General features: G+C 40.6%; 1 protein-coding gene across 3 annotated transcripts in view; it reads left to right on the forward strand.

Moving 5' to 3' along the window:
• Positions 1-16,832, forward strand: part of LOC114664450 (protein AF-17-like) — a 113,754-nt gene that overhangs the window by 27,063 nt on the left and 69,859 nt on the right. For 2 of the 3 annotated variants that reach the window (XM_028818530.2, XM_051918753.1), the window contains exons 2-7: positions 8,782-8,861; positions 12,966-13,020; positions 13,209-13,318; positions 13,852-13,955; positions 14,224-14,317; positions 14,469-14,582. In XM_028818530.2, coding sequence (XP_028674363.2) covers positions 8,782-8,861; positions 12,966-13,020; positions 13,209-13,318; positions 13,852-13,955; positions 14,224-14,317; positions 14,469-14,582 — 557 coding nt within the window. The remainder of the gene's footprint in view (positions 1-8,781; positions 8,862-12,965; positions 13,021-13,208; positions 13,319-13,851; positions 13,956-14,223; positions 14,318-14,468; positions 14,583-16,832) is intronic. The other variant, XM_051918754.1, reaches the window with a different exon arrangement.

Here is a 16,832-nt window from a genome sequence, read left to right on the forward strand (position 1 = left end):
AGCCCAGCATTCCCGTATTATAACAGTTTACTGCGTGTAGCTAACTCGAGTGTTCCGCTGAGCGTTCCCGTGTTTTTTATTGTGTTCTTCTTAAAGCCGTAAGATGCCGCCCAAATGCCCTGCACCTTCTAAGGCTTCTGGCAATGAACCTAAGTGCCAGAAAAAGTTTAAGACAGTCCAGGAGAAGGTTGAATTACTGGATTTCCTCCCGGAACAAAAAAGTTATGCCGCAGTAGCCAACTGAGGAGCTGTAAATCCTCTGCTTTGCCGTGCAGTCATTATCTTCATTACATACCTTCATCGTACTGCACAGCTAATTCATCATTATCATCATCTTCAATCAATATCATTCATTATTGGTGAGTACCCGTACATTTTACTGTATTTTTATTAAATTAAATTATTATGCATTTACTCTACTTATACCAAAGAAAATGACAGCGCATACCAAAGAAAACGTGCTTGCACGAATTATAGTACATATAGGGGTCACATCTGTATTTTACATTCTAGCACTGCGGGAGACATAGCAGTACAGTACTGTTTACCTTTACATTCTTTTTTTAGGGTAATGTATTAAGCTGAATTTGAAATGAAATTAAAGTGTTTTGGAGGCATATTTAGGGTTTAAACTATAAAAATAGGCATTTATAGGCATTTTCTTGACCACATCCAAAATTTGGGGGTCATCTGTATATTTCTGGATGATCATTCACTGGTTACCAGCTTTCACATAACACGGAGCCCACCTCTTCAAATAGAAAAAAAGTCAAACCTTGTTGCTAAGTTTGGGAACTGCTGGATATGCCACAATATGACAATATCTTAGTACTTAATTCAGAATGTATTAATGTTGGAAGATTTTTAATAAGTATTATAATTCAATTCTGTAAACTATTGCACTTTACTATTCCCTTTCGATTTAACTGAATTTGTATGTTCTATCCCCATAAGCAAAAACATGCCAATATGCTACATGTAATAAGAAAAAAACTTGTACTTAATAAACCCCACTGTAATAAGTATTTGGAAATAAATATTTTGGAAAATTACTTTTCAGCAGTTTCCACATTAAGATTAGGAGTACTCACTTATTATACCTGTAGTGCATAGGAAAAGAGGTGAAGAAGAGAGTACAGACAGGGTGGAATGGGTGGAGAGGAGTGATTTGTGACAGACGGGTATCAACAGGAGTGAAAGGGAAGGTCTACAGGACGGTAGCGAGACCAGCTATGTTATATGGGCTGGAGACGGTGGCACTGATCAGAAAGCAGGAGAGAGAGCTGGAGGTGACAGAGTTAAAGATGCTAGGCTATGCATTGGGTGTGATGAGGATGGACAGGATTAGAAATGAGGACATTAGAGCAGTGGTCCCCAACCTTTTTGACAGCAAGGACCACTTTATTAGATGCAAATTTTTCCACGGACCGGTCAGGGGGGGGGGGGGGGGAGTGGGGGGGGCAGTTTTATACACAATTTACATAACATTTCTATTATTATTAAGTTATTAAGCAGTTCGCATACGTTTGCAACCTGAGATTTTTCTTCTTTTTTTGCATATAACAAAGACATATGCTTTGCATTTGCCATTCCAACAGAGTGCACATCACAAACATTAACACTGTTATCGTTTTTTTCGTGTCTGCCGTTTATATAGGAGGGTGACAATGAGTTAAATTCCAATGGATGTTTTTCAAATGTTGACAAGCAATAAGCAAAAGGTATCACTGAAAACCACAGAAAACAAAAACAGCAAAAAAAAAAAAACAGTACGAGGAAAGTTCGAAGAAAGAATTTTTTTTACAATGTTTCTGTTTGGGGATCGTTGTGCAAACGTGCACATCTGAGCTGCGACCACAGATCTAACTGCTCTGTGGATGATTCATTCAGGCATTTCAAGGTCACTTCGTTGTAATGAAAGCATCTGCTGAATGTACTTCGTAGTAACGCGATTTCTATAGACTCGTGTCATATGGGGAAACATGTCGGAACCGTAACAATACTTTGTTATAATACTCTCTCATCTCGGTCTTTCTCCTCTCTCTGCGCCGCGGCAAAGCCCCGCTCGCCAAGCGTTCTGAAAAGTCTTGAGTGAGTCTCCGTTGCCGGCAGTTCTCTCACGACCTGGCTGTCAGATGGCTGCGGCCCGGTAGTGGGTTGGGGACCCCTGCATTAGAGGATCAGCTCAAGTGGAACAGTTGAGAGACAAAGTCAGAGATGCAAGATTGTGTTGGTTTGGACATGTGCAGAGGAGAGACGCTGGGTATATTGGGAGAAGGGTGCTAGGGATAGAGCTGCAAGGGAAGAGGAGAAGAGGAAGGCCTAAGAGAAGGTTTATGGATGAGGTGAGAGAGGACATGCAGGTGATGGGTGTGACAGAGCAAGATGATGAGGACGGAAAGATATGGAACTAAATGATCCACTGTGGCGACCCCTAATGGGAGCAGCCGAAAAAAGAAGAAGAAGATACAGTACATGCATCTACAGTATATATCATCAAAATTTAGCTCAGGGTGAGTCCTTGTGATAGAAACACTTATAATCAGTATTAAGACTATTAACCAAAAATGCAAGGAAAATGTTTCTGATTTTCAATAGTTTTTGAATAATTACATGAGGTACACGGAGACCATTAATGAGCTGCATTCACCATAAATGATTTAACTTTCATACGTTGGCAAGTCCCATAGTTTTTCAGCCTTCTTGTCATTTTTTTCTTACAGCTCAGACCAGATTATCTCTTCACACAGAGATGAACCTTAACTAATCAGAATGGGAGCACAGAATACTCCACAGGAGCTTGCACTTACCGAAGCCGAATGCTGAGAGATTTCAGATGAGATTCCTTGCATCTCTGCTTTCTCTTTGATTACAAAAGTTTATGCATGTGGAGAATTCTAAATTCAGTGTGAGTCAACCTTTAGGTGCTCCTGTCAGCTGTTTTCATTAGGGAAGCAGATGGTGCAAGCAGTGAAAAGGAAGACTGGAAAATGGAGTCTTTTAAGGGAGAGAGACAAAAAAAAGAAATGTGCAGTGATCAAATACCAAAACAGACTAGAAAAATTGTACATCAAAAACACAAAACATTATACAAAAATCAAAGCGAAAATACTTAGTCTACATATGTTTTCTCTAACCCCCTAATGGAAATATAAAAGTTGTCTTCCATTCAATAAGGTTACATCTACACTACTCCATTTTGATTTAAAAATGGCGTTTTTAAACGAAAATGATCTCAGTCCATGCTATCTTTTTCACATTGATTATGAAAGTATCTGTGACCACCCAAAAGGGAAATGCCTTTGTTCGCCTTCTCTGACCATCAGCGGAAACAGGAAAAGAAAGTGTCTTAAACGCTTGACATTCATTTGCAGTTAGTGTTTTCACAAGGAGAACAGCAATAATGAATACAAAACAAAAATATCAGATTGCTTAATTTGGACTGATGATGAGGTGGAATTGTTATTGAGAGTAATGCACGTACTGACCCTTTCTGCCTGTATCCAGAATTCAAACTGTGCAAAATGCAGTTTAGATATATACAGGTAAGCAACACAACAAGTACCATGGAAAGCAGCTCCTCTGTGTCTGCCAGTCGGGATTATGGCTTTCTTCCGTGAAGATTGACCAATCAGGGAATGAGATGTTGTAATGACCAGAATCCAGTCAGAGAAGGGTCACATAATAAGCATAGAGTGTGCCTTATATATAAAAACTTTCCAATTTCACCTATCCACACTGCAGTAGTGGGTCATATTTTCAGAAGTTTACGGCTCTCAAGAGCGTTTCCAAAAGTCTCTGTTTTCAGGGTTTAAAAATACCAGGATAGTGTGGACAAAAGGTGAAAATGGAGTACTGTGGATATAATCCAAGTAGCTATGGTCACACCACCATCTTAAGTAGGGATGACGACATCAAACAGTTATGACAATGTCCAAACACGTGACTAGCAACAGATGTCATCACTGCAAACAACATGGTGGTGGCCACTCAGAAAACACACAAAGAGGAGATGACCACACAAGTAATCCATCCAAAACAGTGCCACTGGGTCATTGTTGTAATAGTGACAAAATTATTTAAAATGTCAATGAATTGGATAAAAACAACTTGGATAAAAAGAAAAATATTAGATGCAAAACAACGAACTTAACAATAATCTGGAGTTAGAGAGATAATCAGTTTGTGGTGTGCTGGAATATTTAATGTTAACATGACAATGCATGTATTATGAATAGGTTTGATTTTGGAATTTTTTGATAAGTTTCTGGCAATCTTTTATAATTATTCTTGATTCATATTTGTGATTTTGAAAACTGGAGGACATGAACCTGGTATTTGTTTGCAGACTTAGAGCATTTTTTATGAAGCTAAAAATCATTAATGTCCTACCAGATCGCCATTACTGTGTATCATCATACATATTGTAAAGTGACGCAAGGAACACAGATAAAGAGTTGGAGTACCACCTTGGTAACCACACATAATTTGACAATTCTGAGTAGATCGAACACCCAATTGGTTGTGGTGATGTCTTTATAGACTTGAGTCCAAACAGAACCAAAATAGGTAGTTGATTTGCTGGTTTATGAAGGAAGATAGTAGGAAGGGATGGATATGAGAAGACGGACAGTGGGGATGACGTCAGCGATAGTAGAGTCGTCAGCCACCCTGTACACTCATGACAGTATGTACATGTGACGTCAGGTCTGTGATGGCACAAAGGTTGATGTTGTTCATTTCCTTGTTATCTCAGTTTGCAGAAATAAACAAACCCTCTTGTTTGCAGTGGTTCTCAAAGTGTTGTCTATGGAGCATATGCCAGGTGGTCTGAGGACTGACCTAGGTGTTTTTCTTAGAAGAATGCTGTTGCTTATAAGTTCACATGATAGGAGTGAGACCACAGAGTACCTTGTCTGACTTGCAGAATGTAGAGTGTTTTACTTCTACACTACTCCAATATTGTTGTAGTAATTTCCCCATCTCTTTCTCTTGTTCAACATTTCTTGAAACTCGTAGTCTCACTATTATCCAGCATAACTCATTCACTACGTGGGACTCATTTTTTTAAATCCACCTTGATATTCGTCTGAAGAGCCAACCCCTGGCAACAGTAGTTCCTTAATCCCATGTAGATGCTTATGCACACTGTTTCTGATGTATTTGTTTTCTATGTCTGGGCGCCATAACACTCTCTTTAAGGCCTTTTTATGGATCACTGACTAAAATCTGGGACGTTGAAACATAAACCCAGCAAGATTTGAATGTTGGTGTTTAAGTGCCAACCTTCCTTCATGGTGGGCAAAACTGAGCACCTGGTAATCAAGGAATCTGGAACATGCCTGTAAGAAGACACCAGGTGATAAGCAGATTTTTTGGGTAAAACTAATTAATAGGAGCCAGCCTAGTAGCTCACAATGCAGCAGACTGAGAATTAGCTTTCAACACAGAGAGTGAGGAGCAGTAAAAGTCTGACAGAGTTCTGTTTGTGCTTGTCTTTCTAAGGTTGCCTTTGAAAGATATGACAAGGGGAACAGTAAAGACACTTAAATAAAGGAGGTCCATTCCAATAAACAGCCCAGTTCAGGCCAGCTTACTCACTATTTGAGCCTGTGTGCCAGCTCTTCTTCTTTAAACCTAGGGTCATTATCGAATTTTTCACATGAGTATGTGTAGAAAAAATAATGTGATGATTGTAATGTGGAATTTATGGTAATGTGTGGCTGTCGGCCACCGGTGGACCTCCATATTTTTGACTTTGACAAAATGGTCCTCAGCAGAAAACAGTATGAGAAATACAGTGCTAGTGTGTGTGATGGTCCAAGTTGGCTGCAGGTTTCCATACTTCCTTAACTCCGGACTGTCGATAGTCATGTCATGACATGAGTCAAAGTAAAGAGGACACCGTGCAAATGTGCTTTTGTTTTTCAAAATACTGTAGCACAGTGCAGATCTTCATCTATATATATACTGTATATATATATAAAATTCAATGTCCATATGTCTGTCCACTTTTCACGAGAGAACTTGTTAATGCATTTAGATTGGTTTTTTTTTCCTATAATTTGCTTGAACATTCCGGTTGATTTTGCGACTTCTCTCATCGTGCTAAGTATTTATAGTTCGCTGGTGGCACCGATTTATTCACACTAATCCAAGACAGAGGCTGTGGGCTAACCACCGTTCGAGTCGCTCTACCTCTCGCCACGAGTTGGAGCGTACCTTGCCTCCGCTTAGCAATCGATACCTGTTTATTCAGCAGACATTATCATCTTCAGATTGTTAAGGAGTAACGTTTGACATTTTTGAGCGAGAGAGATCAGAGCCACGTGTGTTTTAGAGGGTAGCTGCTCATTGGCAGGGATATCACGGCCACGTGCTTTCCTCCCCACATGGGTGACGCTCTCCCGTCAGAGCTGAACATGATCAGATACAGTGCCAATGTTTGACGTTGGAGCGTACCTACCTTCCGCTTAGACAGAATTACATTCTTTTTTTTATTGGTTTTTAAAGTTGGTCCTGTTTCACTACTTCATGGGCGGAGCAGCAGGGGGACAGCTAGTAATTAATAAAGTCAAATAATAATCCATAGATATTAATAAAAATAGTCCAAAAATGGGGAATATCAGTTAAAAATCATTCAGCAGCATGTCTATAAAAGTCCTCTTAATTGTTCCAGCCTCCAATGGAGTATACCCACATACCCAAGTCAGTAAACAGTAACCACATCACTTGACTCTCCTTCTTCACAATGAGTTCAGCAAGCAATGAATTGACTTACTGCATCCATGTACTGTACCGCTTCCCCAGTGACCACGCCAACCTCAATACATCTCTTCCGTCTTCACTGTCCTGCTTCAGCAGCCTTGATGCCCCAGCTGCACCTGCTGCTACAACACTGCAACCGTCTGGACTGTTTGCTGGGAGCCCTCACTGTCACCTCCAGTCGGTACCCACAGAGATTGTTCTCGTTTATTCATCTCACCTGCCCCTTCGTTCACATTGCACATTGGACGCTTTGTTCAGTCCTGGGAATCATTTGCACCTGCTTTGCAGTCTCGTGTGTTATATTGCTCAGATGAAGACAGCACAATGTTCAATTTGCATGCAACAACCCTTTACTTAATACAGTCCTCCTTCACATCATGGTTTTTAATGTATTCCCCAAGACAGCTCAAAACTTGCAGATATAACAATTGCCCCCTCCTCAAATAAAAACTTTACCCCCAGAACAATCAGAAATGCAAATACAAAACAACAGAACTACAGCAGTTCACTTTGTTGTTGTTTTTTTTAATCATTATTATTTTAAGTATTATTAAAGTTAAAAGTCAGTAATATAATCCTTGAGGTAGCCTGGGCAGGACCGAGTTCTCACTGGTCAAGGAAAAGGTACCAAGTGTTTGCTCTGGCTGAGGGTCCAGAAGAACTGAAGGAGGCGAACAGGCATCCTCTAGGTAGTCCAGGTCCAAATTGTTCTCTATATCAGCACTGACTGGTGGGGACACCTTGCAGAGGCGACTGGCATGCCACTGGGATCCATCATAGAGGTGGAAAGTAACAGGGCCGAGCTGTTTAAGAACCTGTATAGGTGGAGACCAGAAGGACTGTAGCTTGTGGTCACGGTGGGGATGATAAACTCTTACCCAAGTCAAGAATTTTGGAATCCTCACCCTACACTTCTGATCAAAGTGTGACTTCATCGTTTGCTGGAGCTTAGAGACTGTATTTCGCTGAGGCAGTTGTAGAGTGTGGGCAGTCCAGAGCCTCAAAAGATCTAGAGGAAACCGCAGCTCACGCCCAAACATAAGACATGCAGGAGAGCTGCCAGTAGTGGAGTGTTTTGTTGCTCTGTAATGGAAGAGAGTAGGGAGAAGTGCACTGGAGATTGTGTAGCCCTCAAACAGTTAAGCCCTAATGCCATTTTTAAAGTCTGGTTCGGTCTTTCTACTCCCCCATTTTCCTGGAGAGTTGTCCAAATGTGACAAATGCCCCAGGTAGCAAGGAAAGAAGAGACCTTTCTTGATATAACCTGGGGCCCATTGTCATTGGTGATAGCAGAGTGCAGACCCCAACAGAGAATCTAAGCAATCGGTGACTGTTGTAACAGACCCTGTAGACAGCATTTCAGTTGTAAACCACAAAGTGTAGGTGGTGCAGAACTCCATGGAACTCCCCACAAATATCCAGCTGCAGGTGTTCTCAAGTCTGCTATGGCCACACTATAAGCTGGAGAAGGGGCAGGGTGGGAGCCCCTTTGTTCACACCGCATCTTTGGCACTTCGTTCAGTCCTGAGAATTGTTCGGACTTGATGTGCAGTCTCTTGCTTTTCCAACGATCTCACATAACTACTCTTGCAAATGGATGTCCTCAACTCACTAAAGTCAAAACTGCTCTCTTTTCATATCTTTTGTTTTCTTCCTCCCGCACTCAGAACCGCGGAGAGTCAATGAGGAAACTGAAACCAACTGCACCGTCACGTGTAAGTGCAGTCGGCCTCAATCCCCCATTAAACATCCCATGGGCCGCATGATCTCGCACACCCATGGAGCCAGTGGTGTGCGTTTTCACTCAAAACTTGCTTGGCTTTCCGAGTTTGACACACACGCTACAGATTCCAATGGCCATACATGGTGTAAAAAAATAACAACTGCAATAAAAATTCCAGATGTTTGTCCTCAGTGTGTCTGTGATATGTTAAGATGAAAACTGTTGCTGTACTCTACTGCATCAGTCTTGTTTTCTCATTGACGTTGTCCTCTTTCTTTCTTACTCCACAGCTTGTTATGGTATTGTTCAGGTACCAACGGGCCCATGGTTCTGCAGGAAATGCGAGTCTCAGGAGAGAGCTGCCAGGGTGGTGAGTAGCTGACGTTCCTCTATGTTTCTTCTTCTCTTTGCAGGTATGGCCAAGATGCTGTGTTCTATGCACATCTCGTGACCCTGATTTTGTAGTAGGTTAGGTGGATTGGCGATTCTAAATTGGCCCCAGTGTGTGCTTGGTGTGTGGGTGTGTTTGTGTGTGTCCTGTGGTGGGTTGGCACCCTGCCTGGGATTGGTTCCCTGCCTTGTGCCCTGTGTTGGCTGGGATTGGCTCCAGCAGACCCCCGTGACCCTGTGTTCGGATTCAGCGGGTTGGAAAATGGATGGATATACTGGAATGTTGCTCTCTCAACTGATTATGGCAAACCTATCATATGAAGTTCCATTCTTTATCTGAATTCTTTACTATTGGACAACAAAGATTTTCATTGCTTTTTTTAATGAATTACATTAATATTTATGTAGTTTTCTCCAGAGTCACATACAATTCACAAAGGGTGCGTTTCAGATGATTGGCAAAGTGGCTGGTGTAACAACACAAGACAAAGACAGCAAAGAAATGTTTTTAATTCTCTGACGACTGGGATTTTGACTTTGTTTATTTATATCAGTTATTTGCACCCCAAAGGATACTGGTTTTACAACACAATTTTATTGGATCTATTTATTTGAATGCGTTGTTGCACTTTTTTAATTCTCTGTGTTTATTAAAGTGCCATGAATCTGATTTTTAAAGTCATGGGTTTGCCGCGGTCATGCCTGTCAATGACCCCTGTTCAAGGTTGTGGCAGCTATGGGCAATCCAGGCGTCATAAGATGCTGAATGAAGTTAATGAATTTTGGCCATGAGAATCATAAAATGTTAGACCAACAGCACCAGTATAACAGAGAATATTACCGGTGACACCAGTGTGAAGCATAGTATATCAACAGAGGTGTGCTGTGGGGAGTTCAACTGTATGTTTTCTGGCCCTTGTGTATACAATTCAGGGTCACAGGGAGCATATAACAGTATGAGCAAGAACTAACATGAATAAAAGTTCTAGTAGTATTTAGTATGATTCACACACACAAGAACTGCATAAAAGGTGTGAGGCCTCCAAAACAGAGCCAAAAAGCTGGCCAGACTCCCTACTAGCCTGCACAGATAAGACTCACTCTCAGGCTGCTTGGTTGTCAAGGCAAATGGGGGAGGCTTTGGCCCTGTTTAGGCCTCAAAACAGAAATCACAAGAGAGCCTCAGTATCTCAAAATATGTCTCACCAGAGGGAGAACTGTGTAAACACTGGCTGGATCAAAAGAGCAGAAGCAGTTTACAAAAGGCAATCTCAAGCAACAATGTCCCAAAAACACAATCCAAAAGAAGAATCTGATTACCAGAGCAGAAAAAGTGGAAAAGCCAGTAATGAAAATCAAAGAAAATACAATTCTTACCATAATACCACAAAACGTCAGCAAAATGCATTTAAATGAACTGCAAGGGACTCACTACCCAGTCTTCTTTTATGAACAGGGGGTGGTCTCCAGCATTGATGGACAGAGTTGTATTGCCTTTTAGATTTCCACCCCTAAAACACAGAGAACACAATGACATTTTAAAAGACAATACATAAATATTAGATTAAATAATAATAATAATAATAATAATAATTCATTACATTTTTAAGACACTGTAACTGGAACATCTGTCTCAGAATATCCACACACACATAGATATGAAAGGCACTATATAACATAGATAGATAGATAGATAGATAGATAGATAGATAGATAGATAGATAGATGTGAAAGGCACTATATGATAGATAGATAGATAGATAGATAGATAGATAGATAGATAGATAGATAGATAGATAGATAGATAGATAGATAGATAGATAATTTGTTCCCTGGGGGAAATTTGGCTTTTTACAGAAGCTCTTTAAGTATTATTAAGCTTTCATAAACACAATAAAAGTACTAATACATTTATCATATTTACTAAATATTAACCAGACATAACAAAAGTAACGATATCAATAAATTAAAAGTACTGAAAAGTGAATGAAGAAGACAAAAAAGGAAATTTAAATATAAGTCGGGGAAGAACCCTGGCTAAAACAACAACATTTGTTTTTAAATTTGTTTAGAGAAGACTTCATTATTCTTTTCTTTCATAATCATGCTGTTATTTTTTTAGATCTGTTATTCATATTTAAATTTCTGCTAACATTTAATTTGCATATTTTCCTAGGATGTTATGCTTCCATATTAACATCATTATCATTATGAAATGGACAGCAAGGTTTCAGTTCCTTGGATCTGGACACAGTTTCTAGTTACTGTCTTTGTGACATTTGTATGAACTTCAGCTTGATTCCACGTCTCAAAGATGTGTGCATGAGTGTGTCCTATAAGAGACTGGCAAGCAGCCTAGAGATGGTTACTGTTGGAGTACCACCAAAATGTTAAAAGTGGTGGTTCTCAGGGGTTAGTGCTAGGGATGCTGTTGTTCTTAATATATATAAAAGATCCAGATAGGAATATAAGTAATAAGGTTGGTTAAATTTGTAGATGACACCAAACTAGGAGGAATGGCAGAAAATGTAGAATCAGTCGAATGATTACAGAGAGACTTGGACAACAAGAGCGGCATTTGGGGGTGGCGAATGGGGCGACCAACCCAGGCCCCGCGCCTAAGAGGGGCCTACTTTTGAGGTCTGCATGTCCCGTTCGAGTGGATTTGTCAAGTTTTGTTCTCCAGTTATATTTTGATAAAGTCTGTGTGTTATCTTGCAAAAATGTAGCTGAATACTGTAATGAGAAAATCCGGTATATGTTAACATTATTTTTATTAAATCTGCGCACAAGTTTATACAGTCCACACATAGGGGTAACAGCATTTGACTTAACCGGCCCGATGTGGGATTGGTTAGTCCAAGGCCCCTAAGGACACCTCTGTTGGACAGCATACAGGCTTGGGCAGATTTTTCCAGATGAAATTTAATGTAAGAAAATGATCACAAGTAGGAAGTTAAATTGTTAGATTTGAATTCAGAATAGGAGGGCTGAAACCCAAAAGCACACCTTATGAGGAAGGATTAAGGAGAAATAGTTTACTCGTTACTATCAACATCCAGATAGTGTATGGAAGCCATTAAGAAAGATAACAGAATATTAGGTTATGCATCACAATGTATGGAATCTGCTTAAGCATTATAACACACTGGTGAGGTCTTGTTAAGAGTTAGGAGTCCCAAAGCAGATAACTCACAAAAGCACTTTCAAAAATGCCCACTGGAAGGGAAAATCTGGCTAGAAATCCCAGCTAGAAGGGCCTCGTATAATCTTTTAAAATAAGAATTCAATAATAATGAAGGTTGGTCAAGCACAAAGGGAGTACCATTTGCTCAAAACATAAAAGCAATTCAATGGCACCAAAAGTCCCAGTCTGAAATCTCAACAATAGTCAAAATACAGAGCATAGTGTCAAAAATACAGTAAATCACTAAGCAGATTAAATTCACAAAAAGCACAAGAACTCGCCACTCCTAAGCTCATTTCAAGGAACTGCCAGGAACTGTGGAAGACCCTCTGGATTTACAGGGTGGAGGAGCAGTCCACAAACAGAAATGTAATATGCACTGTTAATCAGCAGCTCTAGTCAGGGTATGCTAGACTAAAGTAGTAAGTCTTCAGTTTGAGACTGAAGGGGCAGCTCTTATATTCATAGGTAGATCATTCCAAAAATTCCATGGGATTGTTGAGTGTTGTTTAGCTGAATGGCATGTTTTTATCAAAAATTTTCTAATGTTCTGAAGACCTGGTAATAAAAAAGGGATTTGGAAAAAATGATGGAAGACTGATACAGGGCAACATAATTGTCCTTGGAGCTGAATGATTTTTCCTATGCTGGCTGTAGGGTTTTCTTGTTTCTAAATGGCACCTGATTTGTCTAAAATAACTTTGAATTTGTGGTCAGTCTTAAACATGGGCAGAGTAGGGGTGGGTGTCTCATTTGTTGACCAATAGTTAAAGAACACCTCAAAGAGTAGTGTCTGTTTGTGGCATGTGTACATTGTGGCCTGTAGTTGCCTGTACTTGACTTGCCACTTACTGCTTATGTCATTAATGCTCCATGATCTGATGTTGTTTCTCACAGAGATGTGAACTTTGTCCCCACAAGGATGGTGCACTGAAGCGGACAGATAATGGAGGTAAGCGTCCCTAATTTGTATATTTTTGAGGCAGAAATCATTCAGTCATTCAGGGTGCCCTCTACAGGTTGTATGACAGTAGCACAAAAATCATTGAGACACACTTGGATTTAATATCTGGACATCAAGATAGACTCTAGTGAGTTATGTGGCCTTCACTTTCTTTAGGCATCTTCTTCCTTCCCCAGGCTGGGCACACGTTGTTTGTGCACTCTACATCCCTGAAGTCCAGTTTGCTAATGTATTGACCATGGAGCCAATAGTCCTGCAGTATGTCCCCCATGAGCGCTATAACAAGGTAATGTGCCTTTCATTTATGCTTTTTTCTTGACATCCTGTCTGTAATTAGAATGTCCAAGTTTTGTGTCCCACCACCTTAGATGTCCTTTTCAGTGCTCCGTAATCCATGTGTCTCTCTAGAGAATGTTGGTGTCCACCATCTGTGACCTGCGTATTCCTCTACAGGACTTGTTTTTTCTTTCCGTTTTTGTATGCGATCCACTGTCTATGTCTTTTCCCTTTCAGTTTATATTTTCCGCTAGAGTTGCTTTGCTCAATTCATCACAGTAGCATATCTGTCTCCCATGAGATGCAGCCATCATCTTCCCGTCCCTACGCTGTCAATAAGTCCCAGTGGGACAGCTGCTTGCACTGAGCTGCTTCCCCATGATCCTCACTGTCTTCTTCCATGTCATCTTAGCAGAAACCTGTGTTAGTATTCAAAGTATCGCTTAGCAGTTCTCCACAGGGGAAACTTTGTTCTACAATCAGCTGTTTCAGAGAAGCATTCTGGAGTGAATATGGGATTTGACTGAAGTCTCTGTTTTGTAGCCGTGTTACATCTGTGAAGACCAGGGTCGGGAGAGCAAAGCTGCATCTGGTGCCTGCATGACTTGCAACCGGCAAGGCTGCCGGCAGGCATTCCACGTCACTTGGTGGGTACCTGTCCAGGTCTGGGACTGGGTTTGGTGTTGGCATAACTTATATAGAGAGGAGGTATGCTTCTCATGAACTGGTGTTGGCAGAGGAGATTCACTTTTGGGTTGCCTGAGATCTCCTGGGCCCTTGGAGGCTCACTGTCAGTGAGCTCTACTGACGCCAGTCACCTGCTCCATCAAATTTCCAACAGACTGCATTAACAGTTGTCTTTTTGTGATTCTGCTCATGCCAGCCCCTTCAGTTCACTGCGTTTTTGTTTTGCAGCGCGCAGATGGCAGGTCTTCTCTGTGAAGAGGAAGGTCTGGAGGCTGACAATGTGAAGTACTGTGGCTACTGCAAGTACCATTACAACAAAATGGTAAGAGGGAAGGCCTGAAATTGAGATGAAATTGACAAACACTCACACCTTTTCAGTTCTTCAGTGCATCTGCTTATAGGGGACTTGTATGAGGAGCAGAAGATGTCAATATCACCCCAGGTTAAGGGATTGTCTTTCTCTTGTTTTCCAGAAGAAATCGCGTCAGTCATGCAGCAGCAGCGGCAGTGCACTTTGCCACACCAGAAGCAGCTCCACTTCACCCTCGCTGGAGAAGCACAGTTCTCATCATGACAAGCAGAAAAAGGTCAGCCTGGCTAGCCAGGACATAACATAAAATTTAGCCTCTATCTGTGTATCGTTTTTTATCATTGATATACTGCCTTTCACTTCTATCCATCTGTCTATTATACGGCATTCTTTTATATACCTACCTTCAATATTCCCCTTCATACGTATCCATCTCTCATATAGTGGGTTTCTTCCTATTATACAGTTCTTTTATATTATATTTTTATCATACAGTGCCTTTCATATCTATGTCTTTGACATTTATTATTATTATTCACATTAATTTGTCAGTCTGCCTTTCTTTTTATCCTTCCATCTCTCACTTCTTTCCTTTCATATCTAGTTATCCATTATGTAGTGTCTATCATATCTACCTATCCATTCATATATTTTAATATAGTGCCTTTCATTTCGTTGTATGATTTAATTTCATTTGTATGATCAAAGCTTTATTAATTAAAAATCGCAAGCAATAATTGCACATAACAGCAAAATATAATGATTTTAGAGTGCCTTTCTTATCATTCTACCTATCTATGATGACAGTTCTGTTTTTTCATGTTCAGATGACCAATCATTCTAGGCCACCCCTTCCCTACCCAGGAGCATTTCCTGTTGCTAGGCAACAGCAGGCTTGTTAATTAGTGTGGCCTTGTAACCTATGTCTACGCACCTCCTTATGTTATGCTTTATCTCACAAAATGGCCAAAGTGGTATGAGGCCATAGGCCTGAATTCCACCAGCCTGCCAAGAGGAGGTTGCACCAGAAGGCAGCGTAGCTTCCACTAACGTAGTTGGCTTTGGTCTACACCAGGTGAAAATGTGCTTCAAAATAAATACTGTATAGACTATGAAATGTCCTGAAAAACACTACAAATGCCCCATAAGGGAGGGGATCACTGTCAAACCCTGGCTTGTACAGAGCAAGGTAACTTAGAAAAATTTTAAAAGAAGGATTTATTAGAATGAAAAGGAAAAAATACAGCAAAAAGTTTCACAGCAAGGCCTCATCTAAGTACATAATCCAAAGGAAATGAGTGCACAAGGAAATCCAAGTAACAGAAGCAAAAAATAGTCGAGAACCACAGATCGAAATCAAAGAAAATACAATACTCATAAATCCTATCAAAATCCACCAATGTGCATTCAAATGAACCGCCCTGGACTTCAGTTCCCAGCCTGACTTTATAGGGCTGGCAGCGCTCCCTTAATGGAGATGGACAGGTGGCCTCTCTTCTTTGAGTTCCAGCCACAAGATACAAGCAACATAAGAGAATTGAAACCACAGAGGGAAAATGCAACCAAGCTGGGCATAGACAAAGTTAACTGATGTCTGTCTCCCACATTTCAAACAAGTGAAGGTTGCACAGAACTCTTCTCCATGTAGATTGACTAGTGTAGACCTTTGAGGAGACTGTCTTTTTACCAGACTTCTGGCGATAGAAGAGATTAGTGCTTCATATCACTAGTAAGAGAGGGGTAGAGATGAAGGAGAGTGAAATCCAACATCAGGTGATAAATGAAGAATGATTCTGTGCAGGAAATATGGTGGCCATTCGTTCTTTAGCTCTGTCCACCATTTGTGAACAAGCGAGGTCCAAAGAAGTTTACTGAGTGGCACTTTTTTATACCTAGACATCCAGTCTACTTCATCATTCAGGTCACAAATGTTAGGTAAAATGACACCCTTAAATTAGCTCGGCTGGACACTTTACACTCTATCCTACAATTCAATTATCCTTCAGGGAAAAGGCAATTTCCATATTGTCAGAGGCAATTAGGACATCTAAAAATAACTAAGGCTTTTAATAGCTGGCCCAGAATCTTTGCCAGGCAGATGCCAGGCAGGTTTACAAAATGATGTGATACTACTGGAGCTTGAGGGGTTGACTCTGGAAGGGTATCGTACCAGCACTTTCTCGCACTGACAGAAAGTTAAGTTAAAGAAATAAGTGACAAGACCACACTTGAGAAGGGGGACATGTAGGGTAGCATGTAGTTCATGGAGATCTGAACTGCTGCCTGCGCCGTCTCAGGTTAGATAAAGTCTAGGTGAAAACAATTAAAGATGAAAGGCTGTTTGCAATGTTTCTCTTTATAAGTCACTGAAAGGCATAATTACAGACTGCACCAATCAGACTGCATCAGTCTTCACGCCCACCTTGTGCCTAAATCAGATTTGCACTTGTATGTATTTAGCAATTGCTTTATAGAAGACGCATCTAGATTTGTTTGTATATGTGTGCAGAATCATTGTCAAATTTAT

The sequence above is a fragment of the Erpetoichthys calabaricus genome, chromosome 14 (genome assembly GCF_900747795.2).
Source record: "Erpetoichthys calabaricus chromosome 14, fErpCal1.3, whole genome shotgun sequence".
Taxonomy (NCBI): domain Eukaryota; kingdom Metazoa; phylum Chordata; class Cladistia; order Polypteriformes; family Polypteridae; genus Erpetoichthys; species Erpetoichthys calabaricus.